Below are 21,510 nucleotides of genomic sequence, written 5' to 3'. Positions count from 1 at the left end.
GACTGCTCTGTGTAGCTTTGCTCATTTGAGGACAAAAAAAACAAATCAAATCTCTGCTTTGGTGCTGTAGTAGTTTATGGAATACTGGGATGACATGAATTACCTTGCTATTTAGCTAGAAGATAATTTCATGTGTCTGGATTGCAACCTCTAGACCCTTCTGGGATAGAAGTTACATCACTGAATGAGGCTGGTTTTGACTCCTTCACATGCTCTTGAGCTCTAAATTTATCCTGTTAATTATAGATACCGTTCAGGTGCCAGGCATGGACTTTGCAGCTTACCCAGCCTGCCTCTGTATGGCCCCACGTAGAAGGAGAGGCAGTCTGGCAGGCTCACATGCTGGCATCATGGCATGGAGATGGGTGATGGGGAGTTGGCCAGCATGAGGGCGACAGGGCTAAAACAAAAGGGAAAGACCATTCTCTTTGCCCTGGGTGGTTGCCTGTTGTGTGGAGGTCCTGTGACCTGCTGCGGTGGGAGAGGAGCACGTAGCAACCTAATGAGTGCCAGGCCCAGACCATGGAGCTGTATGTTTGAATCTCATGCTGACACAGGGAGACTGGACAAGCCTTTAGCTGTCCATCTGGGTAGACTGAAAGACCAAGCTACCTTAGCGTTCTTTTTGTTGAGTGACTTCAATTTTAAGCACTGTTTTAAACCCAAGAGGAATGTGGTCAGGCAAAGATGAATGCAAATTTCCACGGTGTTTAAAATTGAAAGTAAAGTGACTTGCAAGTTGTCTTGCAGAAACCTGTTAATCTATGTATCATGGTATGGTCAGTGATAATCAAAAGACTAAATTCGGGGGGAAGCAACCATATTTTTGGTGTGAACAATCAGTGGTTGGACAACAACTGCTTCTATCAGAGCAGAAGAAAATTTGAAATTTCTGTTTCAAACTTTTGGGGAAACTTCTTTTCCTTAAAAAAAAAAAAAGAAAGAGTTTTCCCCTTGCTTAGAAGTGAAATAAAAAGTCAAAATTGCTCATGACATGAAACACATCAAAAAGGCACCCACAGCAAGCTTCAATCTTTTTGCATTGACTTCAGTGCTTACAGTTTAGGGTATTTTGTTATTTTGCTAAAGTCAAAATATTACAGCTGAATTGAAGTGCTTCAACTGTAGAGAAGCAAACAACTTCAAGCTGATGAAATGAAATATTCTGATATTTTTCCACGGAGCAATTTAGGTAGAATGTTAGAATCCTAGTGAGTCTCCAGACAACAAAGAGCCAGCAGCAGGCTGCAGAAGGATGCAAGGAGGGAGAGCACGTTGTGGAGCCAGAGAAATAAATGGAGTGGAAGGTTGACAAGAGCTTTTTACTTGCCAGTCTTAAAGGACGTTGTGTGGGAAAGACACTTTAAAAACAAACATTGCTAGGACTCCCTTTCTCTGTTGTTGTCTTTATGCTGCCATGAAATATTTCAGACTGTTACAAAGAAAGAAATGCAGGAAGGGTGAAAACAGACTGTTCTCTTCATATGTCCAAGTCCCAGTGGCTTCTTTGTCCCATGTATGACCCTCAAACATCTATGTGATTTTTTTACTGTTTATGCCAGTTGGCCTACCCTGGAGAAGGCAACATAATACCTATGAACAGAACGTGTACAGCAAAAACCTAGATGCATTTCCACAAGCCCTCATTCTCTGAGCTCCTTACTGAGCTCCGGTAAAGGGGGTTAGTCAGTTGCATACATGCTACTGGCTCCAGCATTCACTGGGCCATTAATCCTCCACTCACTGGGGAAAGAACTGTTTCCATCAACTCATTTCACTGAAGATCTCAAAAATGTACTGTTTAGTTTTGAATCACTGTCAAACTGGATTGATCCCATTCATCCCAACTGCCGTAGGACTGAGTATCAGAGGATTGCCAGTGAGCTTCATTCCCTGAAGTATTTAATGTTGCTGCTGTAGGTTCAAATCAGCAGACTTAGCAAGGGTTGATATTTTCCTCAGCACATGGCTTTAGAGGCCTTAAAATCTCCTGTCATCGCAGGTGGTCTTTCTATCTTTCTGAACAGGATCAAATGGCCAAGTTGCAGGAAGACCTCAGCCAACCTCTTCCTTCCTAAAACCACAGATTCCCATTAAAAATCACTGTCTTTCGTGGCATTTAGGGCTTAACCAATATTTGTGATTCTCCACTACCTTATAACATGAGCCCCCTGAACAATGTTCATTCTTCAAGGCTGGAATGTGGTACTACACTACCGTAAAAGATAGAAGTGCAAATTGTTATTTAAACTAAGGGCCTCACTTTACCAATAAATATCAAAGGATGTTAAAGTGGATACGAACACAATGCAGATGCCCTGGAAAGGCATTTTATATTGTCAGAGCAAAGGACTAGTGAGGGCTAGTGAGTCTCACAGATTTATAGTAATTTGATTTTTTCCTGTAAATCCCCAAGTCTTGATATTATATTAACATAAAAGTTCAGCTTTCAAAAAAGGTTCATATCTAGCTTTTGTTTGCAGGATATCATTTCCTGAAAGGACCTTAGAAGCCAGGTTGTCTATTACAACAGGATTGTAATTAGCTCATGATTAAGGGCAACATTATAGCATGTCTTTTTGTATTATATTTGGAAAAAAAACCAACGTGTTGAAAATACTTGAAAATATTTGCTTGCGTAGTGACCTTAAACAAAGATTACAGTGAGGGTAATGCATTGTTTCTGATGTAAATATATATTTTGAACTGTATAACACCTCTAAAATATTGATGCTGAATGCTAATTATAGTAATTTTTCTTTAATAGGCTAAAATATATCTCAGATTATGTCCGAGGCAAAAAGCTGGAGAGGAAGAGACTTTCAAACCTACAGGCACAGAAACCATGCTGCTTACTTGCTGTTTACACCTTCCTAGGAGAAAAGGGATGGCAAGCAATTTTGAAAGGCCAAAAAGATGGTAAGAAAAAAAGCAGAAGCTCTGGCACTATTCTTTCCAATGCTGAAGGACACAACCTACTGCCAATACACTCCAGAGGTAAACTCCTACAGGCTGTGGCCAGACTGCAGACTTTAGTATGTTGTAATTCCCTGTTTGATGCCCAAAATGCCAATACAAACTATGCCTTTACCAGCTCAAGCGTATTTATACCTTTTTAGTGACAAGAGTATCTTTAAACAGCTCTGTAGGAATGGACAAACGAGGCAGATTTTTTTCAATAAAAGTTTATGGACCCGTATTATTGCGGACTACAGGAGCTGTAACCTGGCGCTGTGTGCCAGCTGTCGTGCCACGGAAGAGTTATATATGACACTGAAGGGAAGAAGAAAAAAAGAAAAAAATTTGAAAAAGGATGAAGGGAGTTTTCTGTACTGAGGGTGGGAACTCTATTTAGCACAGTTCTTCCTCTAAGATGCTGTAGAGTGCGGATGCTGTAGTGTCTGATTCTCGTCTCTGTTATTGCCATTTGTACGATGCAATTTTCTGGCCAGGCGAGCCTGACTTGGGCATCCAGCTGGGCTGGGAGTGGACAGTCCATGCTGGAGTGCTGCTGGACGCAGAAGAGTGAGCGTTAGCTCTTATGTTCCCTGCTGTTTCTTGGCATGCAGCCTGTTCCCAAGATATTATCTGAAGCTGGTCATGGAGGTTTATGGTTTATTTTTATAGCAATATTTTCAAGCAATTATCTTCCAACTTGTAGCTATAGACCTTTATCCTCTCAATCTAGCAAAGGCTTGTTTCTGTAAATCCACTTGTTTAAGATTTCCCTCATGTGTGCACACTAAACACATTGTTAACCTTGACGAGCAGTTAAACACTTAACCAGCACTGCAAAATTTCAGCTCATTTTCAAGTGTTGCAAGCCTTCATTTCTCCTGTCTGTTCTGTAAACCTGGCATGGTAAGGCAATAAAGAAGGGAATAAAATAGCTAGAGCCAGCAACTTAACTGGTTTAAATCAAGGTAGTTCCACTAAGTCAATGGGGCTATAGAGATATACACAAGCACTCTGAATCTGGCTTTATGTAAAAAAAATCTCAATACTCACTGGCTTTCATAGCTCTACCTATATTTTATTTTATCTCTTATTGTTTCAGCTGGGGGGGTTGTTTTGTTTTGAAAAGAGGACACTGAGTTTATTTAAAAGATTATTGAGAGCTTATTAGTCAATATTGATTTTGGTGTGTTTGAGTTGGCATAGATGCATTGCATAAATGCAATTATCTTATGCTAATAGAATCTATTAGAGATCATGCTGACCAGTGAGTGTTACATCTTCACAATGGACTAAAAATCCAGGATCTGACTGTGTATTGCACTACTATGTTTTACAGCTAATGTAACTCAAATAATTGGATTGGAGATGCAGAAGAATAATGTGAAGATGCACTGAGCCAGGCCCCCCTTCATTAGGTGTGGTACCCAAAATGTAACACGCATTTCACATGCTAGTCATAGGAGAATCCTGGAGCCTGAGTTTCTGGATCTGGAAGAGGAAAAGGAAAATGTTGCTGTAGTGGTTACTGCAGAACTGAAACACCAAACAGCATATGAGGATCAAAAACGAGGCAGGAGGAACACAAGCTTAAGCACTCTGCATACAAAGATTAATTACATAAAATAAAAGCTGGAAGAAATAAAAGAGCCAAACAAGGCAGTACAGGAAATTTCTAAAAATGTTGCTGTTGACACTAAAGAAAGACAGAGAATATTCTGCCTGCAGCTGCAGTACAGCTGTCACATCCAAACAAATTAAAAACCTCTGAGAACCAAAAAACACAATAAACTGCAACATTATTTAAGTGAAGCAGTGTCTTTCCTCTGCATCCCAAGCCGAATACTTATTTAGCGTGTGAAATGTAGCCTGGGAGCACCCAGGGGCACAAAAAATCTTTGTAGGTTCAGGGAAGCTTAAGCTCTGATTTTGTGGGTGTTGAAATGCACCTTCTTACTGTCTTGCTGCCACTCTACAGATGAGACCTGCCCTGTTTTTCTGTCTCCATTTCAAGACTCCTGATGGCAGATTCTGAGGCTCCTGATTTTGGTACCTAAGCAATCAGAAGATGCACATACACACTTTTAAACTGAGCACAGCAATACTTCCTAGCAGTCTAGCTTGTTTGCTGTGTGGCATTTCAGAGTACTGTACAAAAAGAGCAGCTGGGGCTCTGCGTGCTGTTAGAGCTGAGGAACCCCCACACCCTCCCAATCCCATCTCAGTTGCACTTGGTTACTGAGTTTTGCATTCGTTATAAGGTGCTTATGCGGATTTACAAAGCCATTGAAAAGCAGAGCCCAAGTTACCTTTCTGAGTTAGTGACTCTTTACTCCGCTGGTCACAGACTGAGGTCAACTGATACAGGTCTCTGTGCATCTTCAATACTGAAATGCATCACTTTGGGTGGTCGTTCTTTCAGCCATTGTGCACGTGGCCCCGCTGCCTCCTGACAGTACCAGTGCTGCTACCTTCCCTGCGGTTAAAGTCAAAACACAAGACATAGTTACGCTCGTTGGCCGTTAGCTGGATGCAAACCACTGGGATTTCTGAGGAATCATTGCTAATACCATTTTTTTTTTCAGTCATTCCTCTTTAGTGTTTTGAGATGTGTCTGTGAGACAAGGCACTAAAAAAATGTTTTCTTTTTCCCCTCTGTCATTCTATTTTTATTTTCTGTTTGCGAATGTAATTCGCCCCCACGGTACAGCAGGATAGCATGCATAATATAACTATGTGAGCACAGCCGAACTTTCTCCTACTCTAAAGAAAACATTTACCATGGACCAGAGCACAGAGTATCTTTACAAAGCACTTCTTTGATTAAATACATAAAATAAACCAGCTGCTGCTGTAAAGAAACATAAAACATTTATCAAATTAAACATGGATCGTGCAATCTTATGCTGACTATTTAACCTTAAATGCCTACTAAATCAATGCAACAGATCAGAATTCACTAAAGAAGTCGGCCTTCTAAAGCCATTATTATTAATCACTACTTTAAGTTCTATAAATCTGTTTGATGTCGGGCATAATACAGATGATTATGTGAGCTGGAATTTAACTGTATTGTTAATCAATGGATGTTTTTGCTGACTGGATGAGGAACGGGGAAAGAAAGCATATGGTTAAAAAAAAGGGGAAAAAAGAAAAAAAATTTGAATGTGTGTGTTCCAGAAATACTAAAGTAGCTTTGTTTCACTGATGTAACAAATTCCATCATATGAAAACTATTATACAAAGGTTACTCATTATTAAAGGTATGCCACAAAATATCATGGTAATAGAGTGTTGTCATGGGATAAATATATCTCACTTTGAAATATTCTCCATAAATGCCTCAGTCACCACAGCTTCCATTTAGCTGCAGAGGGCTGGAGGGAATGTTTTGTTTTAAAATTAATCATCCACTGTTCTTCCTTCCTGTCAGTAGGCTTAAGCACTGCAATATGAGGGAGAAAATCTTGGAACTGTTTTTTATATTAATCCAATGCCCACGACCAGAGGCAGGAAGGGATACTCCCAAGCCTGATTTTGGGAATATCATAACTTTGAGAATTTCAGTAAGAGCTCTCACTTAGCTGCAGAACCCAAAAAGTAAACTGCTCTGACTCTAACAGAACTGACCACTAGGTATCTAAAGCAGTCAGTATTTGTCCTGCAAAAAGCTGAGAGGTTATCATAGAAAAGAGGCTAGAGTTATTAATTCCAAAATTTTTAATTTAGGAAGCATGCCAGCACACAATCCATCAGCAGTGATGTTAGAAGATGATTCAGCTGAGTTTAAAACTGTATGTGTGGAGTTGACTAAAGACCCCTAAAGAAAACAGCTGATGTACAACCTTACTCTGGGATCAGCTTGAAAAGGAGGGCAGAGATGGGGAGGGTCAGCAGTCATTTATTCACTATCAGTTATTGTGTGTTTTTCCAGCCCCTTGGCTTTCTGTCCTCCCTTTTTCACTGAGCCTGTGTGTTCAGTATTTGTGTGATGCCTCAGCCAGCTCCTTCTCTGACAAGCCTGCTGGGGGATTTGCTGGCTGTTTTTGTAGGACAAGAGGCAGACAGACTCTGCCCTGCTTCTGCATCCGCAGGGATTCAAATGGCTCTCCAGGGCACACTGCCCCTGCCCACAGTAACCTCAGGGGGAGTGCATGACTCTGAATCACCGCACAAGCCTGCTCAAAGTAAAAAACAAAAACAAAAACAAAAACAAAACAAAAAAAAGAAACAAAAAGAAACCAGCAACCGAAAGTATGTCTGTGAGTAGTCATAAACATTAACTTCTCACAAGGCAGCAGGTCGTGCGCTCAGCAGCTGAGCACCGGCGTGGAGCTGTGCCGGGAGAGGAGCGCACCGACAAGTGGGACTGAAGTGGCATGAAAGGAAATTGGATTTTCCTACGTTGTTAATTGCTGCCCGTCAGTAAAGATTACTCTTTCCTTTTTTAACAGTGTTACTGCATGGCTTAAATCTTTATGATAAAAGCTCCTGGATTTTTTATGGGAGCTTCAGCAGACACATTTTGGGAGCCGTTACTTAATATGATGTCACTGGGTCTGCAGGTGAGTAAAAGCCCCAATTAACTTTTCTTTTGAAATGTTCTTGTGGCAGCTGTTTCCACACATGATTCATAACTCCTCTGCCTTAAGAACTGTGGCCATTTAAGTAGCTTCCGTGAAAAAAAGCACAGCACACGCACAAGTCCAGAACAAAGCACAAATGCTTTCATGAAATACCTGTCCCCACAACCTCATAGGAATGCTTATTTGGAATTTTTGACAGCATTTTATATGGTTAATGCGCTATATGGATACTCACTACTCACACCACGTACCAACCACACCAGTTGTATGAGATAGCTGATTTGATAGAATCTAACTCTATTTTATGGGCGAGGAAGTAGATTGAGGAAGTGAAGCCGTGTGGGATGAAAGTGGCGGAAACAAAATTAGGTTTCAGATCTTCCTCCATTCTCATCTAACACATGCTCCTTCAGACCACGTTGCCATTGTACTAAAGTTGGACTTTAACAATTCCTGTGCAAAAGAACCTTTGAGAAAATAACTTGGGGACACATTTATATTCTCACTATATGTAAAAGTAGCTGCGTAAACTGATTTTCACCTGTTTCAAATAAATGACTACATTTCTACATCTGACCCAAACTGTATCTGCCTCATTGGAGTCCTTGTTGTCCTTTGGGGCTGCAAATGTATAATATGAGAGTGGAATGAGGCCCAGTGACTTTACCAGACTCTCTGATCACAAGCTTAAAACAAGTCATATCTGAAACCACACTTTCAGCTATTGTCTCATAATCAAATATTCCAGTCTGGGATTGCTTGGGGACCTTTCAAAGCTTTGATCTTCAGTTTTGGTTATTAATGGCATTTAAGAAACTGCAGCAGGATTGAGACATTACCACATATTCTCCTGGCTTCTTAATGCAACCCCTGATAGTAGAGCATGTTCAGCACTTGATGTTAGTGTCAGAAAAATGACTGCAAATAAGCCTTAAAATGGAAACTGTGGAGAGGGAAAAATGAGGGCAAAAAAAGCTTAATCATGGGTTGAGAGAAGGGAAGAAAACCAGAAGAGAGCTGCGGACACAGACACCAAGGAAGAAAAGAAGATGAATCATCTACTGCAAGGTTTAAAGACCATTATTATGTTAAGTAATGAGCATCTGAAGTGTGTGTATGCACTTTCATGTACAAAAGACAAAAAGTTAGATGCATGTAGTTTGCTGCTTCTTCGTTTGGAGGTTTGTTGTATATGAAAATACACTATAGCTTCTTGCTGCACAAACCTGGAACAGCCCTCTTTACAACATGCATTTGCAGGAGAAAAAAAAGCAGCTCAGTATCAAGTCAGAGCAAAGCTGAAAAATTCAGATGCAAATTTTTAATTACCTGTGGAAATGGCGATATTTGGCTTTGGCCCATGTACAGCCAAACATAAAAGCCAATTTTATTGCTACAGACTGGAAGTGGCTCTTTCCCCTGTATACTCTCTCGTGGTAACTTGTACAGCCAAAGCCCCTCTGTCACTCATTGTGTGGCATGCCAGAGCCAACACTGCTTCACCCAGCTGAATGCTTTTGAAATCTGCAGTTACTTTACTCAACATTTTAAAGGCAGCTGTAGTCAACAGTGTGTAAATGAAAGGAGAATTCAGCCCGAGTGGCAAGAAACTATGGACCGCAATTTAAAAATTTATTTTTTGTGCTCATATCTTTTTACCTGCATTATCAGGGACAAATCCTTCAGTTCTGGAAACAGCCATGAGACACCTTTTCCTTAACATTTTCAGTTGGGAGCTACAAATGCCTTTTAAGCCTGATTTCTCAAAGTTCAAGGCTCACACGATCTTACTTTCTGCCTGCCATCTGCAAAGAAAAAGCCTCAACCAAATTTGATAGATGGTCAGAAGTCTCAAAACCAATTATGATCACAGGAGGTTTGTGAATCGAGAAAAAGCCCAACTTACTGGCTCACTAACGGGAAACAAATATTTGGCTTGGCAGCTGCCTGCTCACCAGTCAGCGTACGTGATGGCCGGTCAGCCGGTGTTTACCTAGCTAAAGCACCGCTGCCTCTTGGTGACTTGGCATGTCACACTGGAAGAAAATAATGCCTTATGAAAATACCAAAAGGACATTTTAAAAGTCTGCAATTTTGGCTGCCAATTTTATTCTAATAGAAGTTATGCATCAAAATTCAATAGAATTTAACTAATAGAGGATATTTATCAGGATTTGATGATTGATATCTTAGACTGCAAGACAAAGAATTATACATTGAAATCCAATATATAGCCTTGTAACCTGTCCAAAGCACAAAACACCTTTTGTCTTTGTGAAGGCCTGTTAAAGGCAATGATGTTGGCGAACAGGACAGCTTCCCTCAGGGACACTCCTGTCTTCTATTGCAGTTTCCAGACAACTACTTAAAGACTTTACTTTTGTCTTACTGTTCACTCCATTTTCCTAGCACCACCCACTTCGGTTTTGGGGCCAGACTCTCAAGGGTCTTTAGACACCTAATTCCCACTGAAGTGAAGGGTGCTTAGATGCATAAATATTTGGTGCTGAGAGCAGCTTCTTTCAAGGTCATTGGTCCTACTGGCTGCCTTCTGGGCTCCGGACATACCACCTATACCCTGGAGCCTGCACATCTTGCACAGATGTGTTATAACGGGGAGGGGAAGGGGCCCCACACTTCAGCTACAGCAGGTGAATCTGGGCCCGAGAGTATGCCCTGTCCTGGGTATGCTTTGCCCTTTGGCTGGAACCTGCTGCTGTTCCCTGTACATGCCATACAGGCTGAGAGTGTGGGATGAAAATGGGGCAAGGAGGGGAACGACACTGCGGTGGTGGTAGGTACAGCCTGTACTCCAGCCAGCTGCTAACAGAGCAACTACTGCAGTTTCATGGCCCAGGTAGCCCCAGTGGCCCTTCCCCGCTTGCGCAAGGGAGTGTGCTGACAGGGAAGCAGAAGCCCCATCCCTTCAGCCTCTCCTGAGATCTGAGCCCCCAGGAGCCCAAGGGAAGGAAAGCCCAGGCAGCTGGGCAGCCCCGCTCGTGTCCACGCCAGTTCAGCCCTACACAAGCTCGTCCCAAACAAACTTAGAGATCAGGGAGGGCTTGTCTCTTGTTGCTTTGCTTGCGGTCAATTTGCAAAATAATTCCTGCAGGATGATCACACAGAGCAAATGAAAAGCTCAATCCTGAATCCTCCACCGCTGTGGGTAATCCCTGTTCCAAGGAGTAAAGTCTCTTGTTTAAATGCAGACTAGAAAATTGAGGGTTCCAGGGAAAGAGTAAGCCTTGGATAGCATCAGATTTAAGATATCAGGTTCAATAATTAATATTTATTTTTAATTAATGAGCTCTGTAAAACCAAAAGAAGACTGATAGCAGAGGAAGTTGTGATTTGGGTGGGATGGAAGTTAGCGCACCAGAGAATAAGAGTCTTCAAAACTGGGCATGAAAGAAAGAAGTTCAGTTTAAGTTTGCTGAGGATTTTAATAGGTTCAAGTTGATGTAGGTAAGTATTTAGTCTTGAAAAGAAGATATAAAGGCACTGCAGAAAAAGATGTAGATTGTTAGGAAGCTTTAGGAAGTGAGAAGAGCAAATTACAATATTCTATGGGGAAAGAGAGACAAATACAGCATACAGAAATATATAGAAACCAAATCTTTCTATAAAGAATATTCCACCCCTTCTACAATATTGCCCTAATTAGAAAAGGTACCATAGTGAATGTCAGTTGCAAAGCAAAAAGACAAAGAAGAGCTTATAGCAAAATTCAAAATCCAAAGCTGGTTAGTTTTTGAGAGGGAAAGATACTATTTTTAGGAGATGATGAAGGAAAGGGTGTAAAGTTATGGAAGTGTTCATCATTGGAAAATGAAGTAGAGCATTATTTGCTTTTATAGAAAGGTGGAATCTTGCCTGTTTTAAAATCAATTCTAAAATTCACATTGAATTCTGTGGGTCAGGTTTTCTTTTCAGTAAAGTCAATGTACTGAGTTTAACCCCCTCGCAGGTAGTTGTTATACAGATTAAATTGTTAAAATCCAGTATTCCAGAGAAAGGAAGCTCTCGGTCAGGGGTTCATTTGACAGCACAGGCTTTTCTGTGATGTTTGCCCAGTCACTCATTTTCCGTGCCTCGGTTCCCGGTCATCAACCGACCCGTGGGTGTGAGCCTGGCGAGGTGTGTTGTCTCGGTGGCTTTTATCCCCGGGATTTAACCTCACACCGCAAACATATCCAGCCCGCTGCACGGCCTGGAAGCCTCCCAGCAAGAGGGCTTCTCCCGGCTGTTGGCGCTGCCCCGCGCTCCCCTGGCTCAGCGCGACGGGGAGTTCCTCCCTAAAGCCGGGACTACATCAACCAGAGCCAGGCGGCCACTTGTATTGATGTAAATATTTTTTTTTCCCTCTCTTCCTCTCTCGACGTGTAGACACAATCAACTATTTCAGGAATATGCTCGATTTCTGCATCCCACATACATCGATTTGGTCAATCTGCTTTGCAATCCTCCACTGAGCACAATAAATGAACCCATTCAGGAGGGGGGGGAGGGGAAGTTACCTAAAAAGCTGCTATTTCCTCAGGTGGTCGGAGGTGTTTTTAACAGCCCAGCCTTCCCCGGCGGGGGCGGTGGGGGAGGCAGGGCAAGAGTGCAGCGGGAGCCCTGACGGGACGGTCCGACCCAGAGCCCCCAGCGTATTTTGGGATATCCCAAAAGGGCCGGGCCACATCTCAGGCTGGAAGCCCCACGGTTCCCTCAAAGCCCCCCAGCCTGCCGGGCCGCAGGGTTACCTCCGCAGGTGGCCGCGGGTGGCAGGGGGGCCGCGGCCACGCATCCCCACGGAGGGCTGCGGCCACAGCGGGCCGGCTTCGCTCGGCCCGGCCGCTGCGGGGGACACGACCGGTTTCCCCGGGTTCACATGAGCCTCAATGAAACACGGTCGTCGGCGAGTGGAAACAAACAAACATTCTTTATTTAAATTTTTTTCCTTTACCCCCTGGGAGGCGAGAAAATTCATTTAAACGCGCTGGGGACACCGAAGTGGCTCTGGGGGATTTAACTGGAGGGACGGGGCGCCGGGCACACGCAGCCGTCCCCTTCGGGCCCACGGGGACGGGCATGGTCTCACCCCGGGGGCCCACGGAGTCGGGCTCGCCGTGGGGCGGGGAGTCACCTGCTACAGGATCGCCCTGCGGTCCCCACCGCCTCTGCGGGTGGGGCACACGCGTGGGTGCTGCCCCGTACGCGCAGCGTCCCCGGAGAAATGCCTGCCCCGTCTCATCCCCGCGGGTGCCGTCGGGGAAGAGGCGGCTCTCGGTGGCGCCCCGGGGCTACCGGGCACTCGCCGGCCGGGGGCACGGCGGGGCGGGAGGGCGGCCTTTGCAGAGGGGCGAGCGGCGAGCCTACCCCTCGGTCACCGGGGGTCCAGGGGTCCGAGAGGGGACGGCTCTTCCCCGCCCCAACGCCCGAGGGACGCGGGAGGGGGCGAGACGTGAAGCGGCAAACCCCGAAATGAGGCCGGGCAGCAGGAGCTGAAAAGTATCCAAGTCGGTCCCAAGCAAAACAAGAGATGAAACATTTCAGGTTATTACGTTCTCCCTTTGAAGCGAACTATTTCCCGCAGATAACAATGCGTAGGTATATTTAGACAGCTCGGCTCGTCCAAGGAGAATGCGTCTTGCGCTATTTAAGAAGAACTCTAAGAGTAAGTGCAAATATTTGATGCTGAAGAGCTCTTAAGGCTTGAAGAGTACCATTTACTTATTTCTACACATCAGTGTGGGCTTAGGATGTTAAATAGATTAAAAGGCTAAGAGAGGTCACTGAAGTAGACTCTCTCTCATCCTGACTTTTTTCCTTGCAAAGTTTTTGCCCTTTCGTTAGAGTGTCCTTGGCAAACTCCTCGTAAGAGCCACCTCGGATACTGTACAAGTTTATGGCTCTCTGCACGCCGCCCCCCGCCCTCCCTGGCCGCCCCCCCTAAACTCCGCTCCAGCCCAGGCATTCAGCAAATGTTTGCCTGCAGGGTTGAGATATTAATAAGCACTTCTCGGCCTCCTTTTATACCCGGGGCGCCCGGGAGCGGGGGGCAGCAGCGGGGCGCGGGGGCCGGGCAGGTGAGCGAGCCGTACCTGGCGGGCCGGGCCGGGCCGGGCCGGGGCGGGGGGGCCGGGCCGGCGCCCACCGCGGCTGCCCCGGCGGTGACACGGGCGGCCGGGGGCGGGGGGGGGGCGGGAGGGGACCAGGGCGGCCGCGGGAGGAGCCGCTCCGCCGAGGACGGCCACGTCGTTTCAATTTAATCACATTTAAAAAGACATAACTAATAAATTTGTATGGACGGGGCTGCCGGAGACGTAAAGCAGAGTCGATAGTGGTTCAATCCCATTGAACCCTATTGAAAACCATGACAACAAGGAACAAGCTCCGATTTATCCCGGAGAGTTAAAGCACATTGTGGGAAGGCGTCAATCACCTATTATTCGAGATCTGAACAAATGCAAAATCTTGACTGGAACAAATGCTTCCAACAGGTCCGGGACATAGGGCTACATTTCCCTTTTGTTCACGGCCTAGCAGTTGGCATGTATTTGTGCTCCCCTCGCTCCGACCACCCAGGACGGCTGGGAGGCCGTGCTTGGAGCGGGGAAGATAACTACTGTCACCAGGCACGCTTGATAGGTGGCGGCAGTAATCACGGCCTGGGAATCGTTTATATGGAGCCTGTCCAGTCCCGAAGAAATATGCGGGAAGTTGGCCAAATGGAGCCTTGTGCCCCCTTCATCTCGCCCACAAATCTCGCCGATATAAATCTCGCCTCTCCCTTGTCGTTATTGCTCTTATTGACATTTTCCCCGTGAAGTGGAGCTGCTTCCAGAAGCGGCACCCCGAGCAGGGCGGGGAGGCGGGGGGCAGGCGGCGAGCGGGGCCTGGGGCGAGAGCAGGGACGGATAAATATAATCTGTACACAATAGCTTATAGATGTCTGTTTGGACAGGGAAATTTGAACCAACAAAGCGGCCGGCTGGAAGGGTATCTCCGTGCGTACCGGAGTTTGTATTTCCAGGCGCGCAGTGCCTCGCCAAACGCTCCCACGCCGTTTGCGCGGGGGGCCGTGCTGTGTGAGTCTTGGCCGACGTTCCAGGGAAAGCGAACCTCGGGGGAGGTGAGGGGTCTCCCGCCCTCCAAGCTTCCCTCCGTCCAGCCGGCCTCGCCTACCGCTGGTTTTCTAGACGGGCGCCGGGTCCCTCCCGCGAACCCGGCGGGAAGCGACGAGGACGGGCGCTGCGGCGTGTCCCGGCGGGGAGCGTGTCCCGCCCGCCGCGCCCCCCGCGGCTTGGCCCACGCTGCGCGATCCGCGTGAAACCCGGCTAATCGCGCTCATCGTTCACTTCTGCCCCCGCCCTGCGGCTGAGGACCGGCCACTGCAGTTTTGCATTTGAAGGCCTCATCAGGCTTCTTATTTCTATATCATATTTTTTTATAAGTCCTCGGCGGCCATCGAGGCTGGTCAAAGCCCGACCGCAGCTTCGCGGCGGCACGGGGCCCTCCGCCGAAGGGGCGGCGGGGCCGCCCGGGGCCGTGCCCAGCCGACGCCCCCAGCCCTGCTCCCGGCGGCCCGGGGCTGTTCGCTGCTGCTTTCGGCCGATTGAGGCGGCGCTCGGCGGGAGCGGGAGACGCGCGGATAAACGAACGCGCCGTGTTTGATCTTTTCTCCCTCTCACCCACCTGCAATCGTTTCGGCCGCTCACACATATCGCCCGAGGGGATATTCCCTGGGTTCCGACAAGGCAAAATGGTGCTAAAAAAAAAAAATCTCGCCTACCCCGCCGCCCGACTCTGGCCTCTGGACGGAGGGCGTCGGGCTCGGCGCGCTTCCCCAGGCAAGCGCACGCCGAGAGAAAGGTGCGCTTTCCCCCCACCGTGCTCGGGAGAGTCAAAACCCCCAACCCCGGAGACCCCGTCCCCGCAACGCACACATCCGCCAGCCTTCCCCGCCGAGAGCTCGGCCGAGGTGTGAAAAATCCCCCGTTGAGGGTAGGAAACCTGCCAATGACCTGCGGGACGACTGGAGGTAGCACGGCAAACAGCCCGGGGAAATAAAACAAATAACGCCTTAAATTCCTTCCAGGTTTAAAGAGAGAGGGGAGAGGGGGGAAATAAAGCGGGAGAAGCAGGGAGGGGGCTCTCGGCAGGCTCTGCGGATGTCCTGGGAGGATTCACTTTGTCTGCGGATAGAAGGGACCCTGGTGGCTTTGGTGGCGGATGGAGGGGGGTGGTTGTTGGTCATCCACATGCCACCCAAGATGTTATTCACTGCTAACAATTACCATTATCTGTCCCCACTTTTGGCTAATCAGACAGAATATGTAATGATGAAGCCTGTTTCCTGCTGTCTTTGGGAGGTAACGGGTTATTCTCTCATGGGGGTGGCGGGAGGGGGGGTTACACCTACTCCCATTAGGGCTTTAGCACTTGACTAATTCAGGTACTTAGCATCCTATAGACAGGGACGGTTTGAAAGCAGACAGTGTTTGCAGTGGGGAGGACTGTTTATATAAACAGGACACCTCTGTAAACGACACTAATATTTGGGGTTAGGTGGCGATGGAAGGGAAGGTCCTCTTGAGCCAGGAGATCCCCCAGTAGCTGGGCGCAGTCCTCTCCTCGCAGCTTTTAAGGGAGGGGGATCGAGATTTGGGATTTTCTTTTTTTTTTTTTTTTTGGAAGGGGGGGTGGGGGGGTGGTGTGCACAACCTACCATGGCCACATCTGGCAGGATCAGTTTTACGGTGAGGAGCATTTTGGATTTACCAGAGCAGGATGCTAATAGCATAAAGCAAGCCTCTGACCATCACCACTCAGCGGAGAACTACACCGGCTCGCCGTACCGAGGGTGGATAGAAACAGACAGAAATCACTATCCCTGTGAGTATGAAACGGACAGGAGTTCGCCATCTCCGCACAGCTATCTTTTATTTGTTTCCCCACCTTCCTTTGGGGAAGATGTGAAGAAGCGAATCGCCAGCGTGTGTAGCCTACAGGATCGGGGGGATCCAGGCTGGGAATATTATAGAATATTACTGAAATGCAACAATGAAACAGCAGGAACATCCCGGCCACGAGCTTAAGAGAGAAAAGATTTCTATTTTTCCGTAGGTCTGTGCATGTTCCCACGTATGGCGGAAAGCAAAATCTCAGGCTGTGTCCGCCCGTCTCCCTGCGCTTATCGTTTAAGCTCGCTTCCCGGATCCTCTTTCTCTTTTTTTTTTTTTTTTTTTTTTCCCCTTCCCTCGTTTCACTGTTGCACGAAAACCTGCCCTTTTGTGCTGGAGGGGTTTCATGTCACCCCACGCACCGTGGAGGACAGCTGAGCACACACGCCGTGCCTCGCCTCCCCCAGGGGCGCCCTGGGCGCCACCGCCGAGATCCACGCGTGTGCCACGGCGGCGAGCAGGCTGCGGCTCACAGACCCCGCCGGGCAGCGCGGCGGTCTGACCTCACGGGCAGAGGCTGCCGCGGGCGCACGGCCTTTAACGTGTGCCTGTGTGTGTGCGCGGGGGCAGTCCCTCCCTTGGATGGGTCGGGAACACCACCGGCATAAGTTTAATATTAAGGTAACGGAGCGGCTGGAGAAAAGCAGTGGCGAGGGGGCCGGGCAGCCCGGCATCGCGTTTAGCACCGAGCGAGCGCAAACGCTGCCAGTCCGCAAGCCCCCGGGCCGTGCCCTGCGGGGATCCCCTCCCGCGGGGGGAAAGCCCGTTCCGTCCCGTGGGTTAGGCTTAATGTATTCGGGGGGTTAGCCCCCATCTCTTGTTGACTATTGGGATTAAGCCGGCCCGGCAAACAGCCGGGGCTCTCCCTGCGGGAGGCGTTTCGGCTCTCGACGGCCCGCCGCCCCCTCGCTGCCTGCCCCACGGCCCGGCCCCGGCCGCCCCCTCTCTCTAACCCCCTCGCTGTCCCCAGCTTCCGACGAGAGCGGCCCGGAGCTGAGCTTGCCCGACTCCACCCAAAGGTCGCTCCCCGCCCGCGGCTCGGAGGCCGAGGAGAAGAAGAAGAAGCGGCGGGTGCTCTTCTCCAAGGCGCAGACGCTGGAGCTGGAGCGGCGGTTCCGGCAGCAGCGCTACCTCTCGGCGCCGGAGCGGGAGCAGCTGGCCCGGCTGCTCAGCCTCACCCCCACCCAGGTGAAGATCTGGTTCCAAAACCACCGCTACAAGATGAAGCGGGCGCGGAGCGAGGGTCCCGGCAGCCCCCCGCCGCGCCCGCCCGCCCTGCTGCGCCGGGTGGTGGTGCCGGTGCTGGTGCGGGACGGGGAGCCCTGCCGCGGCTGCCCCGCCAGCCCCCCGCCGCCCGCCGCCCGCCCCAAGCTGGGCTGCGCGCTGGCGGGCTGCAGCGCCCAGGCTGCCCTGGCCCTGCCGGGCTACCGAGCCTGCCCGCCGGCCTCCCCCGCCGCCCTCGGCGTCTTCCCCGCTTACCAGCACTTAGCGCACCCCGCCGTCGTCTCCTGGGGCTGGTGACAGCGGCGCCTCGCCCTCCAGGGCCGGACTCATCCCACGGGCGCGGGAGGCGCGCCCGGCCCCGGGCTCCCGGCGCGGGGGAAGGCTCCGGGGCGCGGCGGCGGCCGGCCTCGGGCGGGCGGCGGAGCGCGGCTCCCGGGGCGGCGGCGGCGGGCGGCCGGGAGGAGGCTGGCCCGGGCCGCCCTCCCCCCCCGCGGGGGCTGCAGCCGAGGCGCGGGTGCCGGGGCGGCTCTGGGTTCGTGAAGCCTCCGCTCTTCCTGCTCCTTCTCGAGGGGTTCCCTGTTAAAAAACAACAGTGATAAGCCTAGCGACCTAGTTTATTTTAAAATAGCTGATTCTTCCGGCGACTAATAAAATGATTTTTGGCAAACAAATATTTCCCGGCGGAGAAGTGTATTTTTGACGACAGGAGCTCTTTCGTAGGATTACCTCCTGGGCCGTAAAAGCTGAAATACTCGTCTTGATCGCGCCAGGGGAATCTCACTCTCAAGTTCGTTTATTTCACCCACGTGCGCCGGTAAACGGCAGATAAAGTGTGCCGCAAGCATCTCCCTGTAATCCTGGCGGTATTTCCTACGCGAAGGGTGAGCCCGGAGTCCCCCGGCTCTGGAGGCTCCCCGACGGCTCGTTTGGGGCGGCGATGCCGGCCGAGGCCCCGGGGGCTGCGGCGGGCCGAGTTTCGTTGCCGCCTTTGAGCCGCTAAGGCAGGGTCCGGAATTAAGCCAGTCTTCCCGTTAGTCTATATCTGTTCCTAAAATCGACTGGGGAAGGGTAGCCAAGAGAAAATAGTGATGTCTTTTAAAGGGCAGAGACTTATGTTTTGAAACGCTTTGATTTTATTGAACTATTGATTTTTATTGATTTGGGGGGAGTAAATCATATAATTGTCCTGGCAACGGCCAATGGGAAAAAAACCCTCAAACACTCACACCCCACCCCCCCAAACCCAGGTGCCTGAAATATAGACTAGACCAGCTGTCTCCATCCCTCCGACGGGAGCCGCGGACCAGGAACACGGAGGGAATATCCGTGAGAGAAGACCCCACGGGGACTGCTGCAGACAACCTGCCCGCAGAGGGAGGGCTGACGAGGGAAAGGGACCTGCAGAAGCTGACTGGGCTGGGTTTTTTTGTTTTATTTTTATTCCCTGGAAGGGAGTTAATTCGGACCAGATGTGCCCCTGGGATGTGTCGTGCTGCCTACACATGCCGGGGAGCCTCCCGGGGAGCGGGACCGCGAGGTGCCGCCGCCGCGGCAGCACCGCTTCGCCCCTCTCCCAGCCCTGCGTCCCCTCCACCGGGACGGCTGGGTGTCGCCTCTGGCCTCCGTGCGGGAGGACCCGACCCAGCTGCAGGGAGGGCAGGTCGGGGAGGATGGAGCGACGCCGGTCCTCCCACCTGCTTCCCCTTCTCTGCTTGGGCAGGGGGCCATGTGCCAAGGGGGAGATGCAGTGCGGACCAGGCTTCTGGGATGTGCGGGAAGGACCCGGGGAAACACAGCCCCTGTGTCACCTGGGGTGGGTTTTTTTTTTTTTTTTTTTTTTTTTGTTTGTTTGTTTGTTTTTTTTTGTTTTGTTTTTAATCTTCCCCCCTTTCTTTTTCCTCCTGCACTGCGAAATCTTTTTTTTTTTTTTTTTTTTTTCCCGTCTCAGCTGCTGGCCACCTTGTCTCCCATATGGATGGGGTTATCTTAGAAGAATCTCCCAGAGAATCGCTCCTTAAACCTCCTTTTGTCTTGGGGGTTGAAAAGAGCATTGTTGTGCGTGAAAAGGACCTAGACAAAATCCGCACTGTTTCAATTCAGGACTGTTTAATCAGTCCCTAGTGACAATTTTATGGGTTTTAGGCGGTACAATAGTATCTTTTAAAACCTTGTGGCCTTCATGAAAACAAAAGGCTTGAATTTTATGGGCTTACAACTCCAATTAGAACAGTGCCAATGTGTACGGGAGATTATCAAATTTGTATCATAAAACCCCTTTATAATAAATGATTTCTGGAAGCCGGGGAGAGGCGGGGGAGAAGGGACCCGGACTTCAAGAAATGGACTTTGTCGCATGTAGTTTTAAAAGTGCACATACTGCTCTCCATTTTAACTCTTTGCGACCCAGCTATGCAGCAGGTTCAGCAGTGGAAATAGTGTGACATCGTCACTAGAAACGGAAACAAAGACAACAGAAGACCCCTCCTTCTCAGCCCAAATCTACCCTCCGTCAGCTTGCTGAGGGTTTGGCAACATCCCACCCGGAAGGCTCCCTTCCCGGCTTCTTGGTTATCTGGGCTGCTTTCCTGTCCTGGAGCTCACACATGGTCATAGGAAGCGTCTGTAAAATAGGAGGTCTTAATTATATTACTGCTCTTACCAGTTACTGGCTGTACGGAAGATGACAGAGGGTGCCAGGGCGTCCCTTCCCTTCCCAGCCCCAGGCTGCAGTGATTTCCTCCAGGGACCGGCTGCAATGCCCCGTGATGCAGGTTTCTTTATGCAAAACATGCCGTTTGTGAGCGTTGCGTTTTACCAAGCCCAGGCAATGGGGAAGGTGCCATTCCTGGGCGCCGGCGAGGGCTGATGTCGTGTCCTTGCAGGCTGAGGGGAGGTAACCGCAACAGGGGAGCAGGGAGGAGGATAGAGTCAGGTTCAAGCACTGAGAAAAGCAGCCACCTTAATCTGATACATTCAAGTAGAAAGAAGAATGTGTTGAATAATGAGTCAATACAATAGACTATGGAGTTTTACAGTAAAAAGAAAGTCTTGTGAAGAAGATAAGGTGGGACTGAAAATATTTATCCTGATAGAAACGAATGAATCTGTCTAAACTTTGAGTGTATTTAGCAAAGAAAATCGATTTGTTAACCTTACCAGTGGTTAAGCCTTATCTAGGAGATACATCTTAAGAAATGTCGTTGATAACGGCTTCGAGGCAAAAGAAACCTCCGGTCTTTCAGTGTATTTTCTGTTACTTTGCCTTGGTTTTTAATAAGGCACGAAATCATCTCAGTTGTAGGTTTGTTTTGGTTTTTTTTCATCCTCCTCAAAGGGGTGAATGCACACACAATCTCTGCCTTTTCTCCCTTTCTTTTGCCCCACCAGGTCTCACTGTTACTTTCACCCTGCAAACAGGCCTGTGGTTTCACTGAACCTAATGAATAAACATGCCATGATCAAGACCTAAATACCATCTTCAGCTAATGAAAAGCATTGCTAACATCTTCAAACATCCTCCCCGGTGCTTTATTCTTAGTCAGTAAATAAACTATTGACTTTGCAAAGGCCCGTCCCTGTTTCAGTGGGAGCCCCTGAGCACATGTTTATTAACTCAGAACTAAGACATTAAAACAAATTACTAGACTGCCTCAAAAAAATCTGACAATAGTTCTGAAAGAGTGTATGATCAAGTTTCTTTGCAATAATTTATGAATGAGTTGAGTGTGCCCGTGCCATGTCCATCATTAGTTTTTGGATGTACACATTATACATCTTAAAAATTGCAAAAGATG

The 21,510-nt window shown here is 48.6% G+C and overlaps 1 protein-coding gene and 1 long non-coding RNA gene across 2 annotated transcripts; one reads left to right on the top strand and one right to left on the bottom strand.

Moving 5' to 3' along the window:
• Positions 1-960: 960 nt before the first annotated feature.
• LOC135314998 (uncharacterized) lies at positions 961-18,036 on the bottom strand. Its single transcript, XR_010374415.1, has 4 exons — positions 17,972-18,036; positions 5,265-5,431; positions 4,905-5,008; positions 961-4,446 (listed from the first exon to the last, which is right to left on the bottom strand). It is a non-coding gene; the product is annotated as an uncharacterized LOC135314998 (long non-coding RNA).
• Positions 14,697-18,034, top strand: NKX2-8 (NK2 homeobox 8). Its single transcript, XM_064460294.1, has 2 exons — positions 14,697-16,424; positions 17,463-18,034. The coding sequence occupies exons 1-2, from the start codon at positions 16,259-16,261 to the stop codon at positions 18,011-18,013; spliced, it is 717 nt and encodes a 238-aa protein (XP_064316364.1). The 5' UTR covers positions 14,697-16,258; the 3' UTR covers positions 18,014-18,034.
• Positions 18,037-21,510: the final 3,474 nt, after the last annotated feature.

The sequence above is a fragment of the Phalacrocorax carbo genome, chromosome 9, assembly GCF_963921805.1.
Source record: "Phalacrocorax carbo chromosome 9, bPhaCar2.1, whole genome shotgun sequence".
In the NCBI taxonomy this organism is placed as follows: domain Eukaryota; kingdom Metazoa; phylum Chordata; class Aves; order Suliformes; family Phalacrocoracidae; genus Phalacrocorax; species Phalacrocorax carbo.
Note: the sequence above shows the minus strand (reverse complement) of the source record. Positions and strands in the feature narration are given on the sequence as shown.